This window comes from Sodiomyces alcalophilus, assembly GCF_042370955.1.
Source record: "Sodiomyces alcalophilus JCM 7366 unplaced genomic scaffold ACRALscaffold_4, whole genome shotgun sequence".
Lineage (NCBI taxonomy): Eukaryota > Fungi > Ascomycota > Sordariomycetes > Glomerellales > Plectosphaerellaceae > Sodiomyces > Sodiomyces alcalophilus.
In genome coordinates this window covers 1,626,189-1,652,983 of record NW_027263535.1, presented here as the reverse complement: position 1 = coordinate 1,652,983, position 26,795 = coordinate 1,626,189, and the positions used below count along the sequence as shown (strand labels likewise).

Genomic DNA, 26,795 nt, shown 5'->3' with positions numbered 1-26,795 from the left:
CCGGGCATGAACATCATAGGCCCTGGAAAAGAGGGCGTCCATATGCTGACATGACACGAAGTTATGACAATTGACAACTTACCAACAGTATTTCCCGGCCCTCCATGAGCGACCCGACGTTGGACGTGAGATATGACAGGCCATATGTTTTATTTATTTCCTTCTTTATTACCAGCATTTTGTTGCAAATTGCAAACTCCTGCCATGTGTCCCCACAAAGTTACCCTGTGCACCTGAGCGAAAGAATCTGCTTATACATTAGGGTTGTCGACAGAAAGCAGCAGCCGTACGAACCCCGAGACAGAGTTCCCGGCTTCTTGTGGCGATGCGAGAATCATCAGTGCCAAGTCCCAAAGCCAAACCTATGAACGCTTGTAACGCCAGCGCCATTCCCCCAGATTATAGAGCCAACCTAGATGGCCTCCCATGAAGGGAAGTCGGGTCAAACAACAACACTAGCACCTTGGCTCTCCTCACATGGTGCCAAGTACAACCGGTTCTCTAGGCCGACAAGGCATTCCCATGTGACCTTGTCCAACACGGCAGCATCAGCAAAGAGATGGCACGAAACACCTTTCGTTCCACACCTCAGTACACCGTGGACAAGCACTCCATCGTCTTTTATGACTTGGCCGGCTTCTTGTTGCGACCACGCGCGATACGCTTCTGAATGAGCCTCTTCTTCAGCTGAAGCCGTCGCCGGCGCTGCTTATCCGTCTCCTCAACGCCGCTCTCGTAGCCCGTGTCGTAATCGAGCTCCCACTCGGGGCCGCCTCCATCGGCGTACGTCCAGGGGATGCGGTCATCCCAGTTGTAGCACCAGTCTGCCGATTCCGAGGCTTCCGATCCATCTTTCATCTCATCATCGTCATCGTCGTCGTCTTTTCCGGAGTCGCCCCACGGACTGTCGGCGGACGACTCGAGCTTGTCGCGCGGGTGCGGCGGGATGTGGAAGGTCTTCATGTACGTGTTCCAGTTGACTTGGAACAGGCGCCTGCGCGGGTCCGTCCGCCGCGAGAGCGTGTCGGGCCGGTTGTAGGGCCGGGTGGCTTCCACGCGCTCGTGGTAGGGGCAGAGTGCGTCCGGCTTGACGACGACGCCGCACTGCACGTGGTGGCATACGTTCGAGGTCGGGCCGTCTTGGCATGGCCAGAAGAGGTGCTTGAGCTGGCACCCGCACTCTTGGTAGTAGCGGTAGATTTGCATGCACATCTTGTCTGACTCTGCTTGGACCTTCTTCTGGGCTGCAGCAGGGGGTGTATGCCTCAGTGGGAGTCAATGGTAGCCAACCTAACTGCCAATGGGACAGAGAAAGTCAGTCTCGGCATAGGATGGTCAGGTGGGAATTTTCAGTAGTGGTGATGATGTGGTTGGTCGCCTGGGAGGAAGCCACGAAGACGATGAAGCTGAACACCTACTTACGTCTGGGTGCTGGATGGAAGAGATTGTTATCTTACAGGAGAATAATAGGAATCTTTACTCTGTTCTCAGCAGAGGTAAGATGTGTGAAGTGTCTGAAGGAGGGAGAATATGGCTGTTGCAAAGCACTGATGTGTGAGTGTGAGAGAGACCTGGTAAAGACGCTTGGAATCAGCACTGTTATTGAGTATCTCGTGAGCAACCTGTGCTCCCGGGAGTGAACAACGAGGAAAGAGCAGGTACTTGCTATGGATAGAGAGAGATAGTCTAGCTGGATGGGTTCTGTAGTTAACAGCGTGCCGGCGGCTTTGAGTCGCGATGTATAACAGGACAGGTGGAGGTGGTATAAGAACCAGGTTCTTTCAGTCTACAGCCAAGGAGATGCTTATGGTCTCTTGTCTTTTGGATAAAGGTTTACTACAGCTACGCAGGAGGCGACTCGAGACTTATTCTATCCTAGAGGGAGTGTTATCATATGCTTGTTGTGTGCTGGGATAGACGGGAGGTGCACACGATTCGTTACTATGATGATATACTGCGTGTCTTTCTAAGATATCTAAGGAGGTTCCGCTATATACCGACTATATAATAGTAAATGAACTTCCATTGATGTCCGTTGCCTACCGTCCGGCCTTCAATAAAGAAATACATGCCTCCGGGTGAATATGAGTATCTGTATAGTATAAGGGAGTGTAAACTTGGTGCACCTAGGAAAGCACGATATTTAAGCGTATTCTATCCTGCCTACCTGCCTTTGGCCTTTGATAATCCTTATCGACCATGTTAGGAATATCAGCTCCGGAGTGAAGTCGGTGTTAAGCCAGCAGCGGTTCGGTCCGGAGTGGGTCTAAGGGTCCGAGGGAGCTCGGACCGCCGTCTCTGCCGCCGAAGCAATTACTCTATAGGGCATAACAACACAACAACAACCCACAGGATAATTTCAAGTAAAGGCAGCGGAAAGTAGTCTGTCATACTCATAATCATTATACTAAGCATTCTAGTCCATCCTTCCAGACCTAAAATGCTTTCCAGCGCTCCGTACAGGAAACGTGCTTCTTCTACGTTCCTCTCGCTCCTCTCCTACCGATCCCAATTCTCTCCTCCCTCGTCCGAGCCCCACGTCCAGAGCCGGCCGCATCCCCCATCGGCGTCGGCGTGAGCTGCAGAATCCGGTTCTGTCCCCGTGCAGCACCGCCCCTGCCAGAACCATCGCCATCATCACCATTTACTCCGCCGGCAGCATCAGCACCTAACCGTCCATCCTGACCCCGTACCGCCCGTGTTCTCCTCCTCACACTCCCGTCCGCCAAGCCACCCAGCATGGAATCATGTGCCTCTTCCTCGTCGCTGCTCGTCCCCAGCAGCATCTCCGTGTCCTGCTCCGTGTATTCGTCGTCTTGTTGCTGCTGCCCTTGCGGCGGCAGCCGACCCGCCATGCCCCTCATGGACCCGGCGGCCTGGAGTCTCTGAAAGAGGGTCGAGCGCGCCTGCACCTCGGCCGGTGAGAGGTGGTGGGGCTGCTGTTGCCGTTCGTCGAGGTGTAGTTGGTGCTGCTGCAGTTGCTGCTGCCGGTGCTGGCGCGGCTCGGTCTGCTGTCGTTGCTGCTCCTGTTGCCGTCTTGCGTGCCGCGCCATGCGTTCCCGCTGGGCAGCTTCCTCTGCTTCTTGGCGGGCTTGTCGCGCCCGTCTGTCTTCGTAGGCGGCCACGTCTTCCGAGGTGATGGTTAGGGTTGTTGGGGGTCGTCGAAGCATGGTGGGCGGTCTTCGGGATGAGAAGTGGTTGAAGGAGAGATTATGTGGTGGAAGCTCGAGTGGGCGAGGAAGGCGCTGGTTGAGAGAGGTGGAACGCAGGGCGCTCTGTTGGATTGCGCTTGTCTCTTTTTTTTCCTTCTTTGTTTTTCTTCACTGGCCCGACAGAATCGAGCCGTCAAACGTAGTTCTGATGTTGGACTTGGAGCCGATCGTGGTGAAGCGAGCTCGGGTCGGAAGTTGACAAGCCCGGAAAACAAGACGACGCAGAGTTAGAAGCCACGTGTAAGCCTGCCGTCGCAGATACCGTATTTGTTATTCCCCAACCAGCTATTCCCCAACCAGCTCTTTTCGAACTTCTTCCCGACTCTCAAGTCGCCTCCCAGCTGAAGTGACGCGGTGCTATTGGGGGTCGACGGATCGAATTGCTTGGCGATGCGCGAAAGAGGGACCCAGAGATAAGGCCGTTTCGGATCGAGAATCGGGTCTTCGACGAGGTCACTGGTCGGAACGAGGACGCTGCGAGTTGTTGTTGTGGTAGGTGGTGTTTGTTGTTGTCTCCGTCTTCGCGAGTCGAGACGCGAAACTGAGCAAAGTGACGTACCTCGACTTGTACCTGCCCTTGTCAGAATCCGGGGTCCAAAATTCTCGTGCTCGCTGAACTTCGGCTCCGTCCGACGCCACACTCCACTGTGGCGCATTCTGCTTACTCAGTCAACCTGAGCCTCTACTGAAATGTGGTCTGTGCGTTTCCCATTAGACCCAAGTCCGCCGTCGGCCACGGCGTCTTTTTTCGGAACCCGTCCGTCGAACAGGACATGTCCGGTCCAACCCTCGGAGGATGCGGCGGCACATACCAGACCATTTCTCGTTTGTGTCTCTCAGTAACCCCTGTTGTACAGTATTGTTGGAAAACGTTCTGTTAGAAATTCATTCTCTGGCTACACTGATCGCTAACACGTGCCGCCCCGGGTGCATTGGGAATCGCGAAAAACCAATCTCAAACCCCCTACATACGCCGTGTCCTTTCTATGTTCTGCAGCTTTGTCATGTACAAGAAGTCCCGTATCTCCGTGGCTGTTTAGCGTAAACTGGTATCGTCGTCGACATGGTTGATAGTTGACAGAAAAAAAAAGAAAAAAAGAAAAAGAAAAAGGGTAGTGAAGCGGGAAAACGGCGCCCCTTAATGCAGGCCCCACGGCGAACCTGCATACGCATTCTCGGCCTCCCACTTGAGGAAATCCCCCAGGTCGTGGTGCAGGTTGTACCCCATGGGCACCACGTCGTCATCGTCGTCGTCCAGATTCATAAACACAAAGTCCATCATCGGGCTCTGCGGCAGGCTGCCGAGGCTGTTGTGTTTGGGGCTGCGACCGGTCTCTGACAGCGGAAGGCTCCGCTTCCTCGGGTGTCCCTCCATGGTCCACCGCTTGATGCCGCCCTGCCCCTGGACGAACCTGGCCGCGTCCGCGCCGCTGCCGTTCCAGAAACCCGACGGGTACTCCTCTGCCAGGGGAATCGGTAGATCCAGGTCCGGGTCCGACGCGGTCGAGCACGATGACGAGTACTCCAGCGACGACCGGCTCTTGGTGCTGCCGGATGAGCTCGGTGTGCTTTCCGTAGACTCCATATTGATTCCCATGGATTCCATCGTCTGCGCCCTCGGCCTCGTCTCTCCCGTCTCTTCCCCGTCCTCCCCCTCCTCCTCCTCTTCTTCCGACGTCAAGAGCCTCCCAGGACCGCCGAATCCAAAACCCTCAAACCAGGACGTGAGCTCTCGCACTTCGCCTTCGTTCGCATGTCCCGTAAACTCTGACGGGTCTGAAAAGAAGTCGCCCGCACCGCCCAGGATGGCCATCTGGAACGCCGTCCAGTCGAGCGTGGTGTCCGGCGCCAGCTGCATACCGGGCACCATGTCGTCTGGCTTGGGAAGCCGGATCGGGCCATGCCGGAGCGTCGGCATGCTGAGGCTGTACGGGGTAGACTGGTAGTAGATGAACTCGTCGTCTTCGGTGGGTGCGAACGGCGACTTGGGCTGTGGCTGGCTCATACCACGCTCTTCGGGGGATTCTCTTTGGTCGGTCGTCGTCGCTGTCGTCGCTTTCGTCTCTTTTCTCTCCTCGGCTGGGGCGGTGACTGTCACTTCCGGAATGGTGGGTAATGGAGGGTGCGGTACTTGCAACGGCAGCGGTCGACCCGCCTGCCGTGCGGGATTCCTTGGTGGCGGAGGCGGTGCCCTGAGGCCGGTCGGGACCATCAGCCACATCAGGTCATCGTCATCGTCATCGTCTTCGTCAGCCTTGAAATTGAAGTCCTCGTCGTCCTGGGTCTCCGTGGCAGGCGCAGCCAAAATCGTAGTATGTTCTTGGTCTCTCTCTTGCTGCTGCTGCTGCTGCTGCTGCTGCTCTCCCTCCTTTACGTCGCCCGACGTCCTGGGCTGGTCGCCGGCTGATGACGAGGCCACAGGGACCGGCTCGATTGGTTTCGCCATGGAAAATCGCACCGAGTTCCGGATATCACTGGACTGTTTCTTCCGACGCTGGAATTCGGCGCTCGCACGGACGGTTTCGAGTTGCTCGGGCGTGAGCATTTCATCCGCTTCGATCTTTTTGAAGAATTGCCCCGTGAGGATGCCGGTGACGTTCTCGCTGAGGAGCCATCGAGGCATCTTCTTCGAGGGCCTCGGCTTGTGCTTCTTGTAAGTCTTGGTGGGGCCGGTCCGGGTGGGTGTCGCCTTTGACATGGAAGACCTCCGCGTCGGCGTGGTTAGGCTCGGTGTGGGACTGTGCGGTGGTGTTGCGTGCTTTTCCACGGGCGCGGCTACGGCCACAGGTTTCCTGGAGAAGACGTTGAGCTGCGCAGCACCCATCTCGGGAGTGGTTTGCACAGCTGGTGGGGAAACCGGCGGCTTGGTTTCTTTGGGCGGTGAGGACATGTCTATTGTCGACTCGGAGGGCGACAGTGGTGGCGGGACGGGCTTCTCGAGGTCTTGAGCAGGCTGGAATGCTTCCTCAGTCTCTTGGATCAGCTTCTGCAAAGACGCAGACCAGTCTCGGAGAGAATCACGGTCCGTCCTGGGCGTTTCTGGCTCCGCCATTTCTTCAGCGTCGTGCTTGGGCTCCTGGGGAGTCTCGGGTTCTGCTGCGTCGGGGATCGGGCTTAACGCTGTTGCGGCGCATCCAACCGTTGTCGTGTCTTGCAATGGCGGGAGGACGATGGCAATGCCACCGGAAGGACGTCGAATTTCAGGGAGAAAGGTAAAGTTCGAGTTCGTGGCAGTGCCCGACATGTCATCGTCCGGGTGCGCCACTGACAAAGACGGCGGAGGAAGGTCTGACGTGCTGGCGGCTCTCTTGGACCATGGGGCAAGCTGGCGTTCGAGGCTGGACCTGGACAAAGAAAACGAACCCTTGGAGGACCGAGGTGAGGTCTCGCATGCGGGTGGGTACGGCGCTGAAAGCCGGTTCGTGCTTTGAGAGCACTGGACGAGGACAGATTGGTCCTGGCTCCCTTTCTTCTTCTTTGACCTGAGTGTGCGGCTTGGGAGGGCGCGCCGCATTTGGTCCTGCAGTTTAACCTGAGTGACCTCGTCAGGGTCGGATGCGTCCTCAGCGTCGAATGGCGTTTCCGAGCGAATGAGCCTCCTAATGCTCAAGCTCGAACGAGACAACATGATGTGGGTGGCGAGACGGTGAGAGAGATATTATGGGAGTCGTCGATCAGATACCGCCACGGGACAGTGGGGTCTATCATGCAAGGGGATGAAGCCTTTGGGGGGCGGAGGATATTGGCGTAGCGAGACTCACGATAAAGATCGAGAGAGTGAAAGGAATACAGGTCGCATTTGGAAGTAGGGATGGCGAGGTCATGTAAGTATGGGGTGTGGATGTGGCGATGGAGGGTGGAAGATGGGGGCCCTCGCATGTCAAGTACAAAGAAGAACCGGCTGCCACTTTCACGGGCATGGCGTAGGGCAGACCGGAGGCAAAGGAGCAGCGGTCCAAGGACAGGGAACAAGCAGGGAAAGGTATTGTATAATCAGTCCGCCCATGGGGTCCCCCCCTGTAAGTGTGTGGTTCTCTTCCGCAGGTAGGACAAATAAGACCCGAGACTATCGGCATGCCGAGAGACGTGACGCACATCCCAGCTACCCATGTCTAAGACTTGGGGGGGTACATTGCACTCCCCATAGTGCTGTAGTGTAGAACGTGGTATGGCATGGCCGATTGAATGCAGAATCGGGTCAGTCACAGCGCGAGAGAGAGAGTACAGGGTAAAGTGGGGTGGACAACGAAGAGGAGGGGTGAAATGTTGATGAAAGAGCAAAGGCTAACCCATCGATCTGCGACTTGGTTATGCTCTTGGAAGGCGTTCGTTCGGGTCATCAGCGGACGCGGTGTGAGCGATGAGAAGCGGGAACGGCGGTGATGGCGGGAGGGGGCCGAGGGCCGGGAGGGCCATTTTTCCCCAAGTGCAGGGCCCAGCCAGTCTCGTACTTCGTAAGATTACTGAAATCCCAGGTGAGATGTCTTGCGGGATTGGGGAGACGATGATGGGAGAGGATGACGGAAGGGGATTGATGGAAGGGGATTTGGCGGGGGGAGTTGAAGCCTTGCAAGTTGCAGGAACCGGTAAGACGGATAATGCGCGAGTACGTACAAGGTACTCAGTGCCCCACCTTGGCCTGGTCTGTGCCCCGTGTAGCCGCGGCGTCGTCTCTCATTGGCCAGGCGGTGGCGTACCCGTTTCTATTACTGGACTGCCCAGACAAGGAACCAAGAGCATACATTTCCTTCCTTAAAATGGCGGACGGCGGTGGTCTAATGTGACCTGGAAAGAAGGGAAATATCTCGATTAGACTAGGAGAGAAGACGAAAAGGTCACCCCCTCAAAACCTATTTCTACAAAGTACTGAAGTGTCGAATCTTCATGTCCCGGTTTTGTCACCTTTGTACCTTCCAGGACATGTACGGAAATAGAAGTACGAATACGGTACACCAAGGCCCTCTTTGTTTCTCCACCACGATACTTCGTACACATAGGTATAAAGGAAGTCAATGACAGGGGTCAACATAGCTGCATCTAGCAAATGCAGCACCCAGCAATAGTACATACATATATACTCTGCAGGAGCAGTGTCCCGTCGAGCAGGACAGTAGCCGACACTGACAAAGAGCTGCAAGCGGGGGCCAAGATGTTTAAACGCAGCACTTGTCACGGCTTCTAAATCTGGCTCACATCGCAAGTGCTACACGAAGACGACGGAGACCTGCAGAGGGACGGCAGTGACGTGGCTCCTACATGGCCCGAGCCGGAAACTAGAATATTCAACGACGGAATACGCATGTTGAGGAGAACATCAAGGGTAAATAAATAACTAGGCATGCGCATAGGTTAAGCGACGGAAATTGCGCAAACAAGCAGGATCACGAGGGAACGCTCTAGCGAGGAGGATCCAATAGTCCGTAAAGGATTTAAGGATTGGTTAGGTCCTTGTCTGGCTTTTCTTTTTTCTTTTCTTCGTCTGCGGCTTCCCATGATGATTTCGAAATGGGGAGCAGACAAGTCGTTCTAGGGAAGTCATCAAATTGTCTCCCAAATCTTTCAGTCTGCTGGTCAATTGGAGTTTGTTGGTTGAAGTTGATGAGGTCTGCTAGAGTTGATGTGATTGTTGACCGGTGAGTGTGTGGGTACCGGTACATTCCATGTCGAGCCACGCCTTTTCACGTGATACAGTACGGATACTCGTCTCGATCCTAAAATAGGTACATTCATTTTAAAGCGCAAGACGATCGTGAGTTGATTAGGTACCTACAAAGAAGAAGGGAAAAGGAACAAGTTTTGATTGAGATTGGCTTTATTTATTAGGGAGCTCATCTCCTTCTTCAATCCTCCGTACGTCCTGTATCTTTGCACGTCTTGGTTGCGTCCACTCACCGACGTTGATTACGTTGTACATGGCTGTCGCACGGTGTACCGGCTGACGGCTCTGATAGAAATCCGTATCCGGGTCCGAAGACGCGATCATGACAGTGGCAACAAAGACGGACATTCCGTCTGGAAGGCGAATATCTGGAGAACCGACGGCCGAGAACCCACGCGACAACACTGCAAGGGTCGAGTCCCAGCTTTTGGTCCAGTTCGGTAGAGAAAAGCCCAGACCAGCCCAGCCAGTTCGTGAGCGAATCATGCCTTGGTTGCCGGCTCCGCCATGGGGCAACGGAGCATCCCCGAGATCAACATCTGCCCAACGGTCAAGTCCGCTGACTACGAATACTCCGTGCGCTAATGATGCACTGACCATGTCTTATTTCTTCACTTGGGTCGCTCGACATTTCGCCTTGCTCGGGACGTTGATATTTCTTGTTATGTGCTTGATAACCACTACATTTTGACGCCACGATACGGGCAAGCCGTACAAGCAGACCCTTATTCTCCCTATTGGGTTGACCCGGACAGCTTTTATCCACGCATCAGTTGCAGACCTGCTTTCTCGTCGCTGCAATATTTCCCCCCGCCCCCTCTCATTCCGCAACAGGAAATGGTTCAAGAGCAGACACCCTGGGTACATACAACCGCCTGCCCACAGGTCCCCTTATCGACTCGTAATTGTTGCTGTGAGGAGAGAGGCAGCATGCGAGATATTGTATCGACGTGACGAAGGTGGGAACACTGCAATCCCGTCTTATGTGATTGTATGATTTTTTTTCTCAGTCGTCACTCGAATCTTGGCTTGTCGAAAGGCCACCAGAGAACGCGTCTCGTCTGGTAGCTGAGAAATTCGTGCCCATGAATTGTGAAGGTCTCCAGTTTTCTGTTTGGCGAGATATCCAGATGGTACCCAGATACCAGGAGAAAAGTCGGGATAAGTCATCGGCAAACACGGCACCGTGGAGGCGACGTTCCCAAAGACAGTCCCAAGGTGAAGTGAGGGCCCATTCTCTCCATTTTTCGCTCACACGCTACCCGTCAGCGACAGGACAAGTTCCGTCGTTGTAAATGCATGGCCTGGCAGGCAAGACCGCTGCGGTGTTTGTTCGACAAACATGGTCGTCGAGACGGCTGCCATGACCCTCATGTCAGACAAAAACGGAAGTTTCCCGTCTCCCATCTCGAGGACTCTTAACACACCGGTGACTGGGTGATGGCTTGGCTACCAGTCATCAGAGTGGTCGTCATGCCGGGTTGGCCACCTGCTCTCGAGTCCCTTTTTGCCGACAGTATGATGGAGTCGGCATTGTTTCAACCTCGGACTAAAAGGACCGCATGTACAGTCCTTGCCGAGGAAGTGACATGGCTGGCGTCTCTTTTATGTGCATATATGTCCTCAATGACCAGAGTCACAGGATCTCGTTGGCGACTCGCATGTGTCGCGGGGTGGCATTGGCAAGGAAGCCAGTCCTGGCGTAGGAGGGAACATAGGGCTGATAGTCCTTTTCAGGGACTTCAACATTCAGATGTTTGTCTTTCCGGGACGAGAACATGAGCCCCTTGGTCAGGGAGGCCAGGGACCACCGGCGGCGACCGGTGGTCAAGGAGCAGTCCTTGTTCCAAAACATCTCGTCTGGATGAAGGGATGGTGTGAATGGTGTAGATCGTGCGTGAGCTAATGAAGCGGCCGGTTCGTTGGATCGTCAGTTGGCAGTGGACAAGTAGGGAGGTGTGATAAAGACCCAAGTCGGCAGTAAAAGACACTGGAGCAAAGTCAAATCTATCGAAATTGGATTCTACGGAGAGAGATGGAAGGGGGGAGAGCCCCCTTCTTGAAGGGCAACAACACGCGTACGTAACATTCCAAGAGACACACGAGATGGATCAGCAATGACAGAACATTACGCACGCAACCTTGGTTGAGGCTCTCCTCTCCCTTGCGACACCCGGCTACAAGCGCGCGGAACCGGCATCCGTTGTGCGTGTTCTGCGTAACCATCTTACACATGCCGAATCAAGGCAGCATGAGGCTTTCCCTTTCCGCAAACGGCATGTAACGACTCGTGCACATTGATCTACACCACTAAGGGAACTCAAGGCTCGACTATACAGAGTTCCCGCCGGCACTCAACCTTGGCGATACGACTGCTTGTCGCTTTTAGGTCCTCACTAAATTCCGCATGCATTTGTCCGCCGCCCGGAGTGTCCCGTTCTACTATAAGTCCGGGACACTCCGGCCGGGAAGAAATGTAGGTTAAAATATAATACGTGAATAGCTCCCCACCTGGCTCGCTTCACATTCTCCGCTGCATGCTACTGACTTGGCGTCCTTAGACATACTAAAGGCCAGAAGAATCCAAGCCTAAGCAGCAGCATTCCGGAAGAAAATGTCCTTGAGGACTGGCATGGAAACCGTCCCAACGGAATCGAGTTGAAACAAGGAAAGGAGGGACAAGACATACCATGAAACAGGACAAATGCACAATGCCTCGAGCAAACATACTTACCATGGTGGTTAGCAAACGTGTCATGCTTCTGTACAACCTGTCGGGCATGAAGAAGAGCCAATCTCCGTAGGCAGGACCCCTCCTTCTTCAGACTTCCTGCAAGGGAGAAGAAAACGGCCATGGCAACTGGAGAAAACGGCCGTACAGCCAATGGATAGCGTCCCCAAAGGAGGGGAGAGGAGGAGGGGAGACGAAAATGATCAGCGGGGAGTCGATGCAAAGGCATTTACAACTTGGTCTAGACATGTACATTCTCTAGACCGCGTTTGAAGACAGGTCCAGAATGTGGCGAGTGTGATTTGTGTAAGGATTCATTTCATCTCTTGTTGATCGCATTCCAGTTTTCAGTCGCCACGTCCGAGCAAGACAACTTAACTTCCCTTTTCCACGGACACCAAGGGGCATCGCACATGCCGCCCATTACCGATCCTCATACCGACCCTCAGAATCATCGCCACCCTCCTCCGCATCCACGTCGTCATCGTGCGATATAAAGGGCACAAACCGAAAGTCCAAGAAACTGACCCCGCCGCCCTCCACCTCCACCATGAACTGCAAGCTCAACACGCCCTGCCCGTCGCCGCGGAGGCTAATCTTGCTAGCGATGCGCATCGCCTCGGTCGACGCCTTGATCAGGTCAAACTTGTAGGTCTGGACCCAGCGCTCCTGCACCGACAGCGTCTCGAGCAGCTCGCGGCCCTTGGCAAAGTCCACCACCGTGGTGCCCAGGTCGCCGTTTCCGGCCAGCGTTAGGTAAGGTGGGTTCCGCGACGTGGTGATGGTGAGCCGCTTGGGCCCGTTGGGGGAAAGCTCCGCCAGGCCGTCCAGCAGGTAGCGCGACTGCATGATGATCTTATAGGCTAGTTGGTCGCGGTCAAACGGAATGTCCTCGGGTATTTCGGGCACATACGTCGTCAGGTTCGCTACCGTCTTGACTCCCGACTCCTCCATGATGATGCTCAGCGGGGCGCCCTCTTCTGCTAGTTGCAGGCAGCACGTTCCGCCGATGCCCAGAGCCTGGTTACTAAACGCATCCGGGCGGTAGTTGCGGAGGTTGCTGCGGTATGGGTCCTGCTCCGCCTTTTGCGCCCGAGTAGCAATGTCCACAGCCCCGAATATTTGTAGCGTCTCGAGGAGAGCCGGTAGGTTGATCTGAAAGCTGGGGAGGTCCGGCTGCGAGCTGTCATCGTCCGATTCGCCAATGTTCAGCTGGTACGATGTGAAGAGTTTCTTGTCGAGAGATGCAGTGCCTAGTTCCTCCCGTTATTTCATTAGCGTGAAGGAGCCATATATTAGGGAGAGAAAGCGCCAACACGTACCCTGCATTACCCGAGATAGATCGGCCGAGAACCTGATGCCCTCTTCGGTTATCAGAACATGGATCTTGTTGGTAAAGTTGACGCATCTTAGTAATTGGTATAGCGGGCGTGTCGAGGTAGCCACGGCCCGGAATAGAGGCTGGGCCACTTGGGTACGAGTCGCCGGAGCATCAGCCATGATGCGGGGCGTATAAAAGGAGGGAAAGAAAAGAAGAGTATTATCGGAGATGAAATATCACCGAAATGGAAATATAAAAGGCGCAGGATGGGTCTTCTCGTAGTAGGTATCTAATATACAGGGCAGACAATGCCAACCGTAACGGGAAAACGAAATAGGAGCGTGTGTGATGGGTATCTTAGACGTAGACTCCGACGGCGCAGAACATGTAAACCGTGCCGAACCTGTATTCTGTTAGACCAAACTGTTCCATGGCCAGGGAGCTAGAACGGACTGGGGAAAGAGAAGGGACAAGAAGGGAAAAACGCACGCAATGCTGAGAGAGGCAGGCACACCCAAAAGGGGGACGCTGATGAACGAACGGTCTATCAATCCCTGGTTAGCATTCAAGATGACAATCGCTGAAATGACCAGACATACTGAGGGCAAAGAAGCCGGCGAGTAGGAGACCGATCAGAAGCAGAGAAAAGGCAACCGTGAACTGCGACTGTTTGGCAATGGCAGGGAGGAAGGCACTGCTAGCACCGGCAGCTTGCCAAACCTCAGGAAGCGAAGAGTCCATCGGCTAGGTAGTTTTGGTGCCGTTCTTGTTTTCTTTCTCTCTTCTTAAGAAGGCTCCAGTCTCTTTTTTTCTTGGTGTGGATGTGATCTCTAGCACCTTGGTGGAAGTTGGCTTTGGTCGTGATTTGCGACTTGTTCACGACAGATCACAGCTTTGGTAATTGGAGTGGGAGCTCCAGCTGTCAGCAGGGTACGTACCTTTCTGCATTATGCACTAATTACCTATCGCCATCTACTTTTTAGCTGACTAAACTCGTTTAGAATCATACGCACAAATCCCACAGATCAACATGAGTGACCCACTCCGCAGGGTCATCGCGAAAGCCAAGACAGTCTGGTGGCCACTGGAACGATGAGTCAGCAGCATCAGTGGAGTTGCAGCCTCAGCCTCGCCCTGATCAACCTCAGCCAATCAAAATGAGTCAGAACTTCAAGAGACGCCCCTCGGGTGATGACGACGTTGGGGTTTCAGACTCCACCCCATCTGTCAAGCGTGTCCGGTTCGCCTCCCCAGAGATCCGCGAGGTATTCGAATCCATCGACGAAAACAAGAGAACGACCATCCACGTAGACAAAACCACCGCCAAAGAGTCCGCTACGAAAGAACGAGCCGACGATTGCTTCGACACCCCTGGGGGCGACGGTCGGAAGGGACCAGACGATAGCGCTTGCGCTTCTCACATCTTCACTGCCGACGACGAACCGACCGCCAAAATGACTCAGGACAGTATGTTTATGTTTTCTCTGATGGCCTCCAATGGAAATTGTTCTTGCCTCTGGAAACTAGAGCGTTATCGGCAGCCGACTGACTGACGCGTTCGTTTAGACGCCAAGCGCAAGGCATCCGAGGAACCCACCTCGCCATCCGAGTCGAAACGAGTCAAGCGCGACGAATCGACTGAGCTGGACTCGAAGCCTCAGGAGAAACAGCCCTTGAAGCGCATTCCGTTTCCCGAAAAGGTTGGTTTCATCTGCCTCCCAATATTTGATCTCACCTTCTTCCTTCCCCTTTCCCGTTTGTCAATACATGAATCACCACAGCAACAAGCCGTTCACTCTGGACACACAAGTCGGCTAACTTGGATTACTTTGAACAGCCCGCCGTTATCGAAGAACGAAATGGCGAAATCGAGTTTCGAGTCGTCAATAACGACAATGAGCGCGAGTCGCTCATTATCCTCACCGGCCTCAAATGCATCTTTCAAAAACAGCTCCCGAAGATGCCCAAGGACTATATCGCCCGGCTCGTCTACGACCGCACCCATCTGTCTATTGCTATTGTCAAGAAACCCCTCGAGGTCGTCGGCGGAATCACGTACCGGCCCTTCAAGGGACGTCAGTTTGCCGAGATTGTGTTCTGCGCCATTTCCAGTGACCAGCAGGTGAAGGGCTACGGCGCACACCTCATGTCCCATCTCAAGGACTACGTCAAGGCGACGAGCGACGTGATGCATTTCCTCACGTATGCAGACAACTACGCGATCGGTTACTTTAAGAAACAGGGCTTCACTAAGGAAATCACCCTGCCACGGTCCGTGTGGATGGGCTACATCAAAGACTACGAGGGTGGCACCATCATGCAGTGCTCTATGCTTCCACGCATCCGCTACCTCGAGATGGGCCGCATGCTGCTCAAGCAGAAAGAGTGCGTCCAGGCCAAGATCCGCGCCTTTTCCAAGTCGCACATGGTCCACGCGCCGCCCAAGGAGTGGAAGAACGGAGCCAAGCCCATCGACCCCCTCTCGATCCCCGCGATCCGAGCCTCGGGCTGGTCTCCGGACATGGACGAACTCGCGCGGCAGCCCCGCCACGGCCCTAACTATAACCAACTCCTCCACCTACTCAACGACCTCCAGAACCACCAATCGGCCTGGCCTTTCCTCGTGCCCGTCAACAAGGACGACGTGGCCGACTACTACGACGTCATCAAGGAGCCCATGGACCTCAGCACCATGGAGTCCAAGCTCGAGGCCGACCAGTACGCCACGCCGGAGGACTTTATCCGCGACGCGAAGCTCATCTTCGACAACTGTCGCAAATACAACAACGAGAGCACGCCCTACGCCAAGTCGGCCAACAAGCTGGAGAAGTTCATGTGGCAGCAGATCAAGGCCATCCCCGAGTGGTCCCACCTGGAGCCCTAGAAGGGCTCCACCGCCCTCGCCCGCGCCCGCCCGCGCCCATCCCAGGGTCCAGGTCGTCCCCGCAACGCCGTCCGGCTGCCCGTCGCCGTCTCCCCGGCGCTCCTGGCGCAGAAGCGCGAGCAGCAGGACATGTTGCGGGAGCGCCAGGACGAGCCGCGCGTGGCCACCCGCAACCGCATCCGTCAGCGCCGTGCGAGTTCCATGGCTTCGCAGCTCTCGGAGTTCACGCCGGATACCTCTCGTGCATCGCACGACGGGTTGCAGTCTGCCCGAGACGACGCCCTTGTTCCTACTCTTATCCTGCGCTTGCAAGGGGTTGCGATGTCGCCAATGGCTCGTCCAGGTTCTGTCGAGACAGTCGGGGCAGCGACAGATGTCGATTCACATTCCACTCCCTCCGCTTCTACCGTCGGCGACTTGACTCGTTCCTCCCTGAAGAGCGATTGCAGTTCGGCGACGGATGATACCACATTCGGCGAGAATGAGTCCTATGTCCCGTCATCGACTACTAAGGAGAGTGAGGGAGAGGTCTGTTCGGGATGAGAAGTTTTTCTCTTCTTTTTTTTTGTGTTGTTTTGCCTTGAACAACACGTAATGTCTGTACGAGCAACATGTATCTGGTTCTTGTTTTTCTTTCTTGTACACCGGCGTTAAGTTGGTCAGACCAGGTAGGGACCTGGCATGGGATGGTTTTCTTTTTCCTCTCGTCGGGATGGATACGTTGTGGAATCGTCTTTTTTGCGACGACTTTCGGGCGTGTACAATAGAAGCTGTCGAGGCGAAACGGTTACTTTGGATGGAGTTGGTTTAGGAACCGTAGATACCCTCAATTTAGGAACGTCAAGATGGCCGAGTTCGTATGCAAAGCTTACTTGAGCATCGTTGGTCATCATGTTAAAATGTCCGGCATGCCCATTGCATTTCACGGGAGGGTAGAACCACTGATCGGACGGGGTGGCATAGGCTTCGTAAACGCTTTCGGTGAGTTCAATACAGGAAGAGACGAAGGAAAACAAAGTAAACATGCCGGAGCCGTGACGACCAGGGAAACTGGGAGAAGACGAGCAATAACTTGTCGTCATTGGGTTTCTCCAGAGTCCGAAAGAAATAAAAACAAAAAAATCATCGTATTCCTCCTCTATCCCGGGACAAATCCCGACCAAACCAACACACGCATCCGTTTCCCATTTCCATCCCTCGTATCAGGGAAATAAAACCAAACCGTAACAACGCCGCCGGTGCGTAGGGGGATAAACTTGCATAGACCTGAAAAAAAAGGACGAGGAAGAAAGGGGACGCTTTGGCTCGGATTTTCCTCTATGTGTAACGTAAATATGTGCCGATGAAATCTATCATCTTGCGGGGATATCGTGCGAATTCTAACAGTGAAGGAAAGTGGAAGGTGAGGTTTTCGACTTGGTGCACGTTGGATGGTTTCTAGGTCGGAGAGATGCATTCGGTGGGTACCGTCCAAGTCGCCTAGGATGAACAGCACCAGGTGGGCGAGTGGTCTTCATCTGCCACTTTGGCGCCTACGCTCCAGGAGCCAGGGTGGTCCGGGGGACCCTCAGCTCCGAGGCGGGATGGGCGCTGGTGTCACGGCCGGCAGGCGCAGCTCGGAGAAGGTGGGCCGCCAGGTGGTGATGGTGATGGTGGTCTGCGGCCGTTGTTGGTCGTCGTTGTTGGCGCGGCGCGGGGCCCTGGTCAGAGGCGGCATGTCGGCCGCGGCAGACGCGAGGACGGCGGTGGAGGTGGAAGTGGAAGTAGAGGTGTCTTGATCGGGTGCGCCGTCTCGATGGTGGGCCAGGGAGTGGCGGAGGATGTCGTGGAGGAACTCGGGGACCTCGCTCCAGTGGCCGGCGCGGGCGGCGTCGAGCATGCGCGGGGGTACGAGGGCCTGGGGGAAGATGGCGGGTTGGGTGGATTGCTGGAGGATCTGGTTGACGGTGAAGGGGAACTCGCCCGACTCGATGGCGTTCTTGAGCCACTGCTCCCACTCCTCGTCCAGGACGGTGGACGTTTCGCCGGCTTCCCGGCGGGCGACGCGCTCCCTCAGCCTCTCATTCAAGGCTGCGCCGATGCTCTCCATCATGTCTTCATCGTCCTGCCCCTGCCCCTCGTCCTCGTCGTCGTCCTCCTCATCTTCTTCGGTCTCTTCGTCGTTCATTTCTTCATCCGAGACGGCGTTGGCGGCGGCGGCAGCTGACTGGGCCCTGCGCGAGGTGGTGGTCGGGGCAGGTCTGTCCTCGGGCTCGACCCAGTCGGCAATGTCGTCGCCGGCGGTGTCGCGGATGATGATGCCCTGTTCCTTTTCGTAGCGCTCCTTGGCCCACCTGGTGCCTTCCCACTTGGTGAGGGTGGCGATCTCGTTGGGGGTAAGGCGTAGGTGGTCGAAGGCGCGGAAGAGGCGGCGGTGCCAGGGCCAGCGGCTGAGGCGGACGCGGTGGATGGGATGGCCGTAGTCGAGGCCCGGGTACTTGGCCTCCGGGGTGTCGAGGTGGCCGTAGAAGGCGTGGACCTCGGAGCGGACCTCGATGATCAGATTCCGCTCGAGGAAGGCATGGAAGTTTTGCGGATCGCTGGCGCGAGGCTTGGGGAAAATGTACTCATAAACGAGTTGTTCCACGGACCGGGCCTTCATCGTTCTCGGCCTTTTGTTTGCCAGATGGGGTAGTCGATAGAGGTTGAAATGAGTGAGGGTGGGATGGTATGGAGAATGGCTAAAGCGGAGTGACGGGAAGACCGAACGTCGAGAGAACGAGAAAGAGAGGGAGACAGAGAAACACGGGAGGCGTCGGGTGGCTGCGGTAGCTGTGGTGGATTCCGAGACTAAGGAGTCGTACAAAAGACCCGAAATCTGCCCAAGATGTTTCTGTTCCGTTCGTCCGTTGGTAGGTATTCGTAGTTGGGCTGAGAGGGAAGAGAATGACGGGCAAGATAATGGCAAGAGAAAAGGAGAAGACGGTGGAAGGGAAAGGAAGGGAGTCACGACAGTGTCGAGAGTGAGGTGAGTGAGGGTGAGTTATTAGATGGGAGCGGAATAGGCAGCCTGTGAATCGACGTGGCACGGGGGAGGGTTATGCTTATGGAGGCCAGGCCATGGGAGATTTCCCCATGACCACTGAAGTAAAATCCCGGTGGGGTTGGTGGAAAGAGGGAGAAGCACAGACGACAGACGATGCAGCGGATGGGTGGAGGACACAGGGGTTCTAGGTACTTACCGTAGGTACGTTGTACTTGGATCGGGGTTCAGGTACGCCTGGTCAGCCCCACTCGGCCAGAAGCTTCTGCCTGCAGATGTACCCGATACGAACGAGGACCGTCTTGATTTGAGTGATATGGCAGTATTCGGGGTGTTATGTTCGGGATACATAATCCGTAAGCGACGAGACAAGGTAAGTAATAGCGATGCTTACCTTTTTATTTTCTTTTTCTCCTCTTTTTCTTCCTACCTTATAGACCAGGTACCGCACTTTTTTTGTACAGAGAGGCATCATCACATGCGTGGGTAGTTCGCAGGTACCTTACCCTTCCAGATACGCAGCCTCGTGGCTTGTACTTCGTAGCCTGCCTGAGTGGCTTGACGTTCTCCCTGCCCCACCCAAAATAGAACCAAGCGGATATCGGTAACCTCCTTTGTCGTTCGACTTGTATAATTAGTACACTACCTATGTTTGGAGAGAAACCCAGGAACAAAAAGGTGAAAATTTGAATAAAATCAACGAGATATAAAGGGATCAACATCCGGCCTTGGAAATGGGCCCTGTGTGTTATAGTGCGTCGGCCTCCATCTACTCATTGGCTCTCAACTCGCCGACCGACACACGGGACAATGGCTTGTCAATCCACTTGAACCAATCACTCGGCCTGGATTGACTTGTGCTGAACGGACTTTGAATCCTTGTGGCCAAGGGATTCGGCCGGGACTTCTACTTTTGCCGTTGGCGCACGGAAGTTGGTCTGTACGGTGCTTTAGTTGGTGCACCGGAAGCACCGGATACCTATTGGGAGTCCGAATAAACATTGGAGCATTCGAATATTCGTTTATCGTTCTGCCTAGAGTACAGAGGATACACCTGTAGATTATCCGAATTGTATTTCTGAATTATTATCGGTACCTTGACCTTTTGGTCCCTGTGTGATGTACGGAGTAACATGGATTCGGTACCCGAGTAAAAGGTACGTACCGTGTCGTATAAAGTGAAGGTAAATTGTTACCGAACCGAGCTATAGAGATATTAACGATTCCTTTATTCCTCGCTATAGGGGCTGCTATAGGATAAGCTATATATAGGCTATGCCTTAGCTAGAATACACTAATCGGAGCTAAGGACGCTTAGAGACTAAAGACCGCGCTGCGTAGCTATACTAGTATAGCTATATTTATATAACCTATTTAGTTATATTATATACCCCCTATTTTAAGTAATTCTAAAAAGGTACTCGGAATAAAACTAGGCAGGAACTATATTATAAGAGATAAAGGAAAAGATAAAGAGAGCGTTAGAGTATAGTGGGCCTAGCTTTAAAGTTAGATCGGGAGCTGGATATAAACCTAAGCCGCGAGAGGCGTGTCTGGCTATATAGATTAGGGGCTTATCGTGAACCTATAAGTGCGTTGGTTCGTAGAAGGCACTCCTTAGGTGCGTGTATCGTGCCGCGGCTAAAGGAGCGGAAAGGTCAGGACCTCTTATAGTAGCTATAGAAGAACTGTGTACGGCTAGACTAATAACCGACGTTATAATCCTAGAGTTACTAGCTATAAGGAAATAAGAGGTCGGAAAAGGCTTTCCCGGTATAACGTGTACGGGGCTATGGCCGGTGCCTATATAATCGATAATAATTATAGTAGTTATAGAAGAGTAGCTGCTATTATCGCTTTCCTGGAGTAGTAAGCTCCGAGGAATAGTAACTAAAAAGGCGTTCCTAAGGTGCGTGTATCGTGCTATAGCTAAAGGAGCCGAAAAGGTTAGAACCTATCGCTATAGCTATAGAAGAGCAGCGTATAGTATCGTCTTCCTAGAGCAGCTAGGAAGGACGAAGGGTCTAATAAGCGACTTTATCTTCCTGGAATAGCGAAGAGCGAGAGGTCTAAAGGGCGACCTTATCTTCCTAGAGTAATAGGCTCCGGGGAAGAACGAAGGGTCTAAAGGACTTTGTCTTCCTAGAGTAGCGGGCTCCGTGGAAGAACGAGAGGTCTAAAAGGGGCGAAGGAAGGCTAGCTCGGAACGGTATAGGCGAGTAGTCGGAAGTTACTAGTACTACTACTACCCGGGCTTATAACTATCGTATAAAGTGAAGGTGAATTATTACCGAACCGAGCTATAAAGATATTAATAATTCCTTTATTCCTCGCTATAGGGGCTGCTATAGGATAAGCTATATATAGGCTATACCTCGGCTAGAATATACTAATCGGAGCTAAGGACGCTCGGAGACCAAAGACCGCGCTGCGTAGCCGTACCAGTATAGCTGTATTTATATAACCCATTTAGTTATGTCACATACCGCTATCGCTATATTGAAACATCCCCTCATCCAACATCCTCCCCCTCGACGTGTTCACCTTCACCTACCTTTAATTCTTCTCCCTAAGCATCCCTGCTCACAAACCGTTGACATCTCAGAACGGGAAGAACACCAATTGAAAGCATTCCCCCACCTCCTACATCGTCTGTCAATGAGGAAGCGTCACATACATCATGGCACCATTGGCGGCCGACCCGCGTCAGATCCTCGTCGTCCTTAACCAGGCCAGGCGAAAGGCGCTGTACATCCTCATTCAAGATATCATAGATGCTATGCGATGTCAGCTGGAGCTCGGAAACGCCATCCGTTACACCGGGGCTCCCTCGGCCTCTAGCCAAGCCGGACCTGACCCCCGCACCCAAGCCGGCCCTGGCGCCCTGTCAAACCACCCCCAGCAGCCAGGACTATCACAGAAGCGCTTCGATCCGCGAAATGAGGAACTGGTTGCCCTCAGGCAAGATGCCTTGAATCATTTTGATGACTGGCGGACCGAAGTGCTGAAAAAGATCAAGGACGTTGTCTCGGCCGCCGAGGACAACAAGATCCTGGAAGCCCGGAAAAAACGCCATGAAGAAGTAGCCAAGCGCAAGCTCGGGTCCCAAGAAGAAGACCTCATCAGCTTGGGGACCGCCGAGAGCTCCAATCCATCCAACCCCGTGGATGTTTCCATCCTGCGCCAGCATTATCCCCCCCTCCCGACCCGCCTCACCACCATCCCCGTACAAGACAGACATGAGGTCCTCAGCTGTGTGTTACTCGTCATGCTCTCCACCGGAAACTATGCCGCTCACTCACGCGTCCTTGCCCTCCATCTCACTTCGTCCCTCGAAATGCCCCTTGCCGTCTTGACTACCGAGGAGACCGAGATCGCCAAGTACCTCCTTTTGCAGTCCTCTGCTGCCCGCGATGACGACAACTCGGGGAGCAAGAACAAACCCTCACCATCTCCCGGCGCAATGTCCGGCGCCGCAGAAGTCGCCAGGCGTCGCCAGGAGAACCAGGCATCCCGCTTCTGGAAGGTTGGCCTCGCCTCTGTGGCCGGTGCTGCCGTCATCGGCGTCACCGGAGGCCTGGCCGCCCCCGTCGTCGCCGGCGCCCTCGGCGGTCTCATGGGCAGCCTCGGCCTCGGCGGCGTGGCCTCCTTCCTCGGAATCTTCTGGGCCAATGGTGCCCTCGTAGGCACGCTATTCGGAGCCTATGGCGCCAAGATGACGGGCGAGATGATGGACGCCTATGCTCGGGAGGTGAACGACTTTCGTTTTCTTCCGCTCCGTGACGAGAAGACGCCTACAGTCCATGGGCCTGGGGCAAGAACAACACCAACAGATGCCCACGAAAACCAGGAGCATCGCCGCCTCAGGGTCACCGTGGGCGTCAACGGCTGGCTCCGAGAAGAAGCCGACGTCACCAAGCCCTGGCGCGTCCTCGGCGGCGAATCCGAGGTCTTCGCCCTGCGCTACGAGATGGACGCCCTGCTCGCCCTCGGCACCTCCCTCGACGACCTCGTCACCTCGTACGCCTGGCGCTACGTCAAGATGGAGATTCTCAAAAACACCGTCCTCGCCTCCCTCCGCGCCGTCCTCTGGCCCGCCTACCTCCTCAGCGCCGCATCCAACATCGACAACCCCTTCAGCCTCGCCCGAAACCGTTCCGAAAAGGCCGGCCGCGTCCTCGCCGACGCCCTCATCAACCGCGCCCAGGGCGAGCGACCCGTCACCCTGGTCGGATACTCCCTCGGCGCCCGCGCCATCTACGCCTGCGTGCGCACCCTCGCCGACCGCCGCGCCTTTGGGCTCGTCGACTGCGTCGTCCTCATCGGCGCTCCGGTGCCGTCCAGCACCGCCCACTGGCAGGTCCTCCGCTCCGTCGTCGCCGGCCGCATCTTCAACGTCTACTCCGAGAACGACTACATCCTCGGCTTCCTCTACCGCGCCACCTCCCTGCAGCTCGGCATCGCGGGGTTGCAGCCCATTACCGGCGTTCCCGGGATCGAGAACCTCGACCTTAGCCAGGAGGTCGCCGGTCACCTGCGCTACCCGCATCTCATCGCCCAGATCTTGACGCGATGCGGGTTTCCGGATGTACGGGGAGGGGAGGCGGCCATTGAGAGGGACGAGGACCTCGATCGCGCCGAAAGGGAGACGCCAGACGACTTCCCCCGCGAGGCTCGAGCGGTGAGAGGCGACATCAGGGGCGGAGTCTCTGGGGTTGGCAAGGTTGACGGACCGGCCCCCGCCCTGCCGCCACGGCCAGGGGGGACGGACAGCAATGGGAATAACGCCGCAAGCGAGAGGCAGTCCCAGTCAACAGCACCCAAGGAGGAACCACGCCTTCCTTGGGTTTCGTCTGGGGGAAACGACCCGCTCGAACTGGGCTCGCTGGGGAACAAAGCCGAAACCTCGACGACAAAGAAGACGTCGCCTGCGCAGCGGGAACCCGATGTGGAGTCTGATAATGATAGCTATCAGGGGATCGTCATGATGGACAATGATTGTTAAACGATTGTTACGATGGGGAATACTACGTGAGACGACGCATTGTAATGGGCGGACATGACATGGGTGACACTTTGGATGCAACCAGAGAACTAGAAGCGAGACATTTTAGAACCGGAAACGAAACGCCAGAGGTATATACCATTAGAACAACCCAACGGAACAAAGACGACGACGGGTCTAGATACACGTTTTCACCGCGACGAGAAACACTAATCGCTCTCCTCGTCCATCTTCTCAACACCGTCCTCCTCATCCTCGTCGTCATCGTCATCGTCGTCCTCTAATTCGTCATCATCAGACTCGGCGTCATCGTCCTCCTCGTCATCTTCCTCCTCGTCGTCGTCCACCTCCTCTTCGTCCTCATATTCAATACCTCCCCCTTCCTCCTCACGCCTCCGCCGGTCGTCATCCCTCCTAGCCTCATCCATCGTCTTCAGCTTCTCGACCCGCAACTTGCGCTGCGCCACGACGTACGCCCCCAGCGGCGTCTTCTCCCAGTCAAAGTCCCTCAGAAACGCGTCGACCTGCGCGCGGTCCTTGGGCGCAAAGTCGACCTTGGCGCGCTTCTCCTCGATAAAGGCCGCGTTGGCCTCGATCTTCTGCACCACCAGGACGATGAGGCCCGATACCTTGGCGTTGCGGTTGCCGCCGCTGCTCTTGCTCTTCTTCTTGTCCTTGCCCTTGCCCTTTCCTTTGCCCTTGGTCTCGCGGGCCGAGGGGGGACCGCGGCTTTCGCCCCGCCGCGCGCGCTTCAGCCACCGCTTGAGGAGGATGACGACGGGCAGCGACATCTCGGGGAAGCCAATGTTCTTGCACCAGACGGCGAAGAACTCGGCGAGCAGCTCGGCGACCTGCTCGCCCACGCCGTCCTGGTAGACGCGGGTGCGCAGGTAGGCCTTGGGGGCCTTGTAGGCGACGCGGAAATCGAGGGGCTTGAGCGAGGCGGCTTTCGGGGCGCGGCGGAGCTCGGCCGACTCGAGCACCTCGAGGAGCAGGGGCGCGAGGGGGATGTAGGTGCCCGTGGCGCGGGAGAGGCGGAGGAGGGCGCGGATGAGGTGGAAGCGGAGCGGGAAGTAGGTGGCGGTGGGGATGAGGCGGGCGGCGCCGAGGGTGACCTGCACCAGCGGGTAGATGAGCAGCTTGAGCTGGCTCTCCTTGCCCGTCTCGGCGATGCGGGCGGCGCTGCAGTGCTCGGAGAGGACGGTGGCCCAAAAGTCGAGCGAGTGGGTGTACTGCCAGTTGTAGACGATGCGGAAGGCGGCGTCCTTGTTGTTGACGATGCTGTTGCGGAGGTGGATGGCCAGCTGGCGGATAAAGGTAAAGGCGGTGGTGTAGCCGACGTTCTGGTCCAGGCCCCAGAGCTCGGCGGCCGAGTTCTTCATCAGGTGGACGCCGGGGAGGGTGTTGTGGTTGGTGACGCGGGCGCTCTGGACGAAGCCCTGGTAGACGGCCTTGAGGGTGGTCTCGCGGAGGCCGGCGTCGCCGATGACCATGAGCCGGCGCAGGACGAGGAAGGCGGTGACCTTTGTGGTGTCGGAGCTGGCGGGGCGGGCCCAGTAGTTGACGATGGTCTTGATGAGGACCTTGAGGAGCTTGCGGAACGAGAGCAAGAAGGGCAGCAGGGGCTCCAGGGAGCTGATGGTGAGCTTGAGGGTGGCGTCGTCCGAGAGGGTGCCGAGCAGGTGGATGACGGTGGCGGTGTACGTCTTGATCATGATGGAGAGGGTCTGGAACTTCTTGGTGTCGGTGGACACGTAGACCTTGCCCGAGGCGGACTGCTTGACGGGCAGGTGGCTGGCGATGACTTGGGGGATGAACTTGAGGGCGGCGACGAGGATGTCGTGGAAGACCTGGGGGCTGTTGATGGTGTAGCGAGCGCTGGTGGCGTTTTCGAGGTCGTCCTCGTTGAGGTGCGCGGCGCAGCGGAAGGCCAGGACGACCTGTCTCGCCGCCCGCAGCGACTTCTTTTCCTCCATGGACGCCCTCCACCTGGCCACCATTTCGCGCGTGAGTTCGTTGTCGGGAGCTGCGTCCTCCTCCTCGTCGTCATCCGAGTTGTCGTCCGAGTCGTCGCCCTTTTTCTGTTTCTTCTTGGAAGCTTTTTCCTTTTTCTTCTTCTTCTTGTTCTTGGATTTCTTTCCGTCATCGTCGTCTTCCGCATCGCTACCACTGCTGAGGCTGTCAACCTCGGCAAGATCGGCGTCCTCGTCAAAGTCGAGGGCTTCGGGGTCGTGCTCCTTGAGGAACTTGAAGAAGGCGGGGTCTTTCTCGGCGAGCTCTTGCATGGCCTTCTTGCTCATGCCAGCATCGTCCTCTTCGGCGTCGCTACCGGCACCATCGTCGTCTTCGTCGCCGTCGCTGACAACGAGTTGTTCCTCTAGCGACATGTCGGACATGCTATCGTCGTCGGAAGATTCCCCCGAAGCGTCGCCGCCATCTCGTTTCCGCTTGCCCAGCTTGCCGGCCTTTTCCTTTGCCTGTGCCTTTGGCTTTGCTTTCCCCTTTCCTTTCGCGTTCGCCTTGTCAATGATGTCGAATCCGCCCTTGAAAAAGTCATCGACGCTCATGGCGCTGACGTTGGCGTCCTTCTTGGTCGTATCCTTGGGAGCATCGTCCTCTTTCTCGCCCTTGTAAAAGGCAGCATCCTTGGCTCGTTTCGACTGCTTCTTTGCCCTGATCTGTAGGCGTTGCTTGATCTTGGCCTGCTCCTTCCGCTTCTCGAGGGTCTTGGAAAGATGCCTGTTCTCGAATTTTTTCGTAGCTTTGAGGTTCTTCTTCGTGGGAGGCATCTTGGGCGACCGGAGCGCGAAAGCTTTGTACTTGCGCTGTTGGCAAGAATTTGCGTTGTCGTTCGCGTTGCCGAGATTCAATGGCAATCGATACGAAAGGTCGACTGAATTTTTTTTCCATGCCAAGTACGTACCTGGCTTATCGAAACTTTGATACTATCGATAAGATAAG

The 26,795-nt window shown here is 55.5% G+C and overlaps 11 protein-coding genes across 11 annotated transcripts; 4 read left to right on the top strand and 7 right to left on the bottom strand.

Moving 5' to 3' along the window:
• Positions 1-13: 13 nt before the first annotated feature.
• Positions 14-1,328, bottom strand: ACRALDRAFT_211047 (uncharacterized protein; the record flags this gene model as incomplete). Its single annotated transcript, XM_071023477.1, has 8 exons — positions 14-45; positions 79-199; positions 234-250; positions 291-371; positions 413-421; positions 457-587; positions 629-1,264; positions 1,291-1,328. 8 exons carry the CDS (start codon positions 1,326-1,328, stop codon positions 14-16), a joined length of 1,065 nt encoding a protein of 354 aa, XP_070874801.1.
• Positions 1,329-1,364: 36 nt separating this feature from the next.
• ACRALDRAFT_211048 (uncharacterized protein) lies at positions 1,365-2,367 on the top strand (the record flags this gene model as incomplete). The annotated part of the gene is made up of 7 exons (XM_071023479.1): positions 1,365-1,447; positions 1,521-1,536; positions 1,566-1,636; positions 1,754-1,816; positions 1,918-1,924; positions 2,207-2,260; positions 2,353-2,367. 7 exons carry the CDS (start codon positions 1,365-1,367, stop codon positions 2,365-2,367), a joined length of 309 nt encoding a protein of 102 aa, XP_070874800.1.
• Positions 2,368-2,372: 5 nt separating this feature from the next.
• On the bottom strand, positions 2,373-3,693 carry ACRALDRAFT_1064217 (uncharacterized protein). The gene has a single exon (XM_071016929.1). It carries the CDS (start codon positions 3,168-3,170, stop codon positions 2,478-2,480), a length of 693 nt encoding a protein of 230 aa, XP_070874799.1. The 5' UTR covers positions 3,171-3,693; the 3' UTR covers positions 2,373-2,477.
• A 657-nt stretch (positions 3,694-4,350) lies between these two features.
• ACRALDRAFT_1082115 (uncharacterized protein) lies at positions 4,351-6,840 on the bottom strand (the record flags this gene model as incomplete). The annotated part of the gene is made up of 1 exon (XM_071019259.1): positions 4,351-6,840. The coding sequence occupies one exon, from the start codon at positions 6,838-6,840 to the stop codon at positions 4,351-4,353; it is 2,490 nt and encodes an 829-aa protein (XP_070874798.1).
• Positions 6,841-8,132: 1,292 nt separating this feature from the next.
• Positions 8,133-8,612, top strand: ACRALDRAFT_211050 (uncharacterized protein; the record flags this gene model as incomplete). The annotated part of the gene is made up of 5 exons (XM_071023481.1): positions 8,133-8,159; positions 8,244-8,322; positions 8,351-8,380; positions 8,414-8,532; positions 8,589-8,612. 5 exons carry the CDS (start codon positions 8,133-8,135, stop codon positions 8,610-8,612), a joined length of 279 nt encoding a protein of 92 aa, XP_070874797.1.
• Positions 8,613-10,507: 1,895 nt separating this feature from the next.
• ACRALDRAFT_2042058 (uncharacterized protein) lies at positions 10,508-10,726 on the bottom strand (the record flags this gene model as incomplete). Its single annotated transcript, XM_071021211.1, has 1 exon — positions 10,508-10,726. One exon carries the CDS (start codon positions 10,724-10,726, stop codon positions 10,508-10,510), a length of 219 nt encoding a protein of 72 aa, XP_070874796.1.
• Positions 10,727-11,376: 650 nt separating this feature from the next.
• Positions 11,377-13,815, bottom strand: ACRALDRAFT_1064219 (uncharacterized protein). Its single transcript, XM_071016930.1, has 4 exons — positions 13,523-13,815; positions 13,413-13,467; positions 12,925-13,326; positions 11,377-12,855 (listed from the first exon to the last, which is right to left on the bottom strand). The coding sequence occupies exons 3-4, from the start codon at positions 13,100-13,102 to the stop codon at positions 12,026-12,028; spliced, it is 1,008 nt and encodes a 335-aa protein (XP_070874795.1). The 5' UTR covers positions 13,103-13,326; positions 13,413-13,467; positions 13,523-13,815; the 3' UTR covers positions 11,377-12,025.
• Positions 13,816-14,080: 265 nt separating this feature from the next.
• ACRALDRAFT_2027453 (uncharacterized protein) lies at positions 14,081-15,807 on the top strand (the record flags this gene model as incomplete). The annotated part of the gene is made up of 3 exons (XM_071020464.1): positions 14,081-14,390; positions 14,490-14,623; positions 14,761-15,807. 3 exons carry the CDS (start codon positions 14,081-14,083, stop codon positions 15,805-15,807), a joined length of 1,491 nt encoding a protein of 496 aa, XP_070874794.1.
• An 862-nt stretch (positions 15,808-16,669) lies between these two features.
• ACRALDRAFT_1082118 (uncharacterized protein) lies at positions 16,670-18,448 on the bottom strand (the record flags this gene model as incomplete). The annotated part of the gene is made up of 2 exons (XM_071019260.1): positions 16,670-17,858; positions 18,015-18,448. The coding sequence occupies 2 exons, from the start codon at positions 18,446-18,448 to the stop codon at positions 17,375-17,377; spliced, it is 918 nt and encodes a 305-aa protein (XP_070874793.1). The 3' UTR covers positions 16,670-17,374.
• Positions 18,449-21,509: 3,061 nt separating this feature from the next.
• ACRALDRAFT_2080124 (uncharacterized protein) lies at positions 21,510-23,459 on the top strand (the record flags this gene model as incomplete). Its single annotated transcript, XM_071022375.1, has 1 exon — positions 21,510-23,459. A coding segment is annotated over one exon (1,950 nt), but the record flags the coding sequence as incomplete, so codon positions are not given.
• On the bottom strand, positions 23,311-26,706 carry ACRALDRAFT_1064222 (uncharacterized protein). The gene has a single exon (XM_071016931.1). The coding sequence runs from the start codon at positions 26,621-26,623 to the stop codon at positions 24,044-24,046; it is 2,580 nt and encodes an 859-aa protein (XP_070874791.1). The 5' UTR covers positions 26,624-26,706; the 3' UTR covers positions 23,311-24,043.
• Positions 26,707-26,795: the final 89 nt, after the last annotated feature.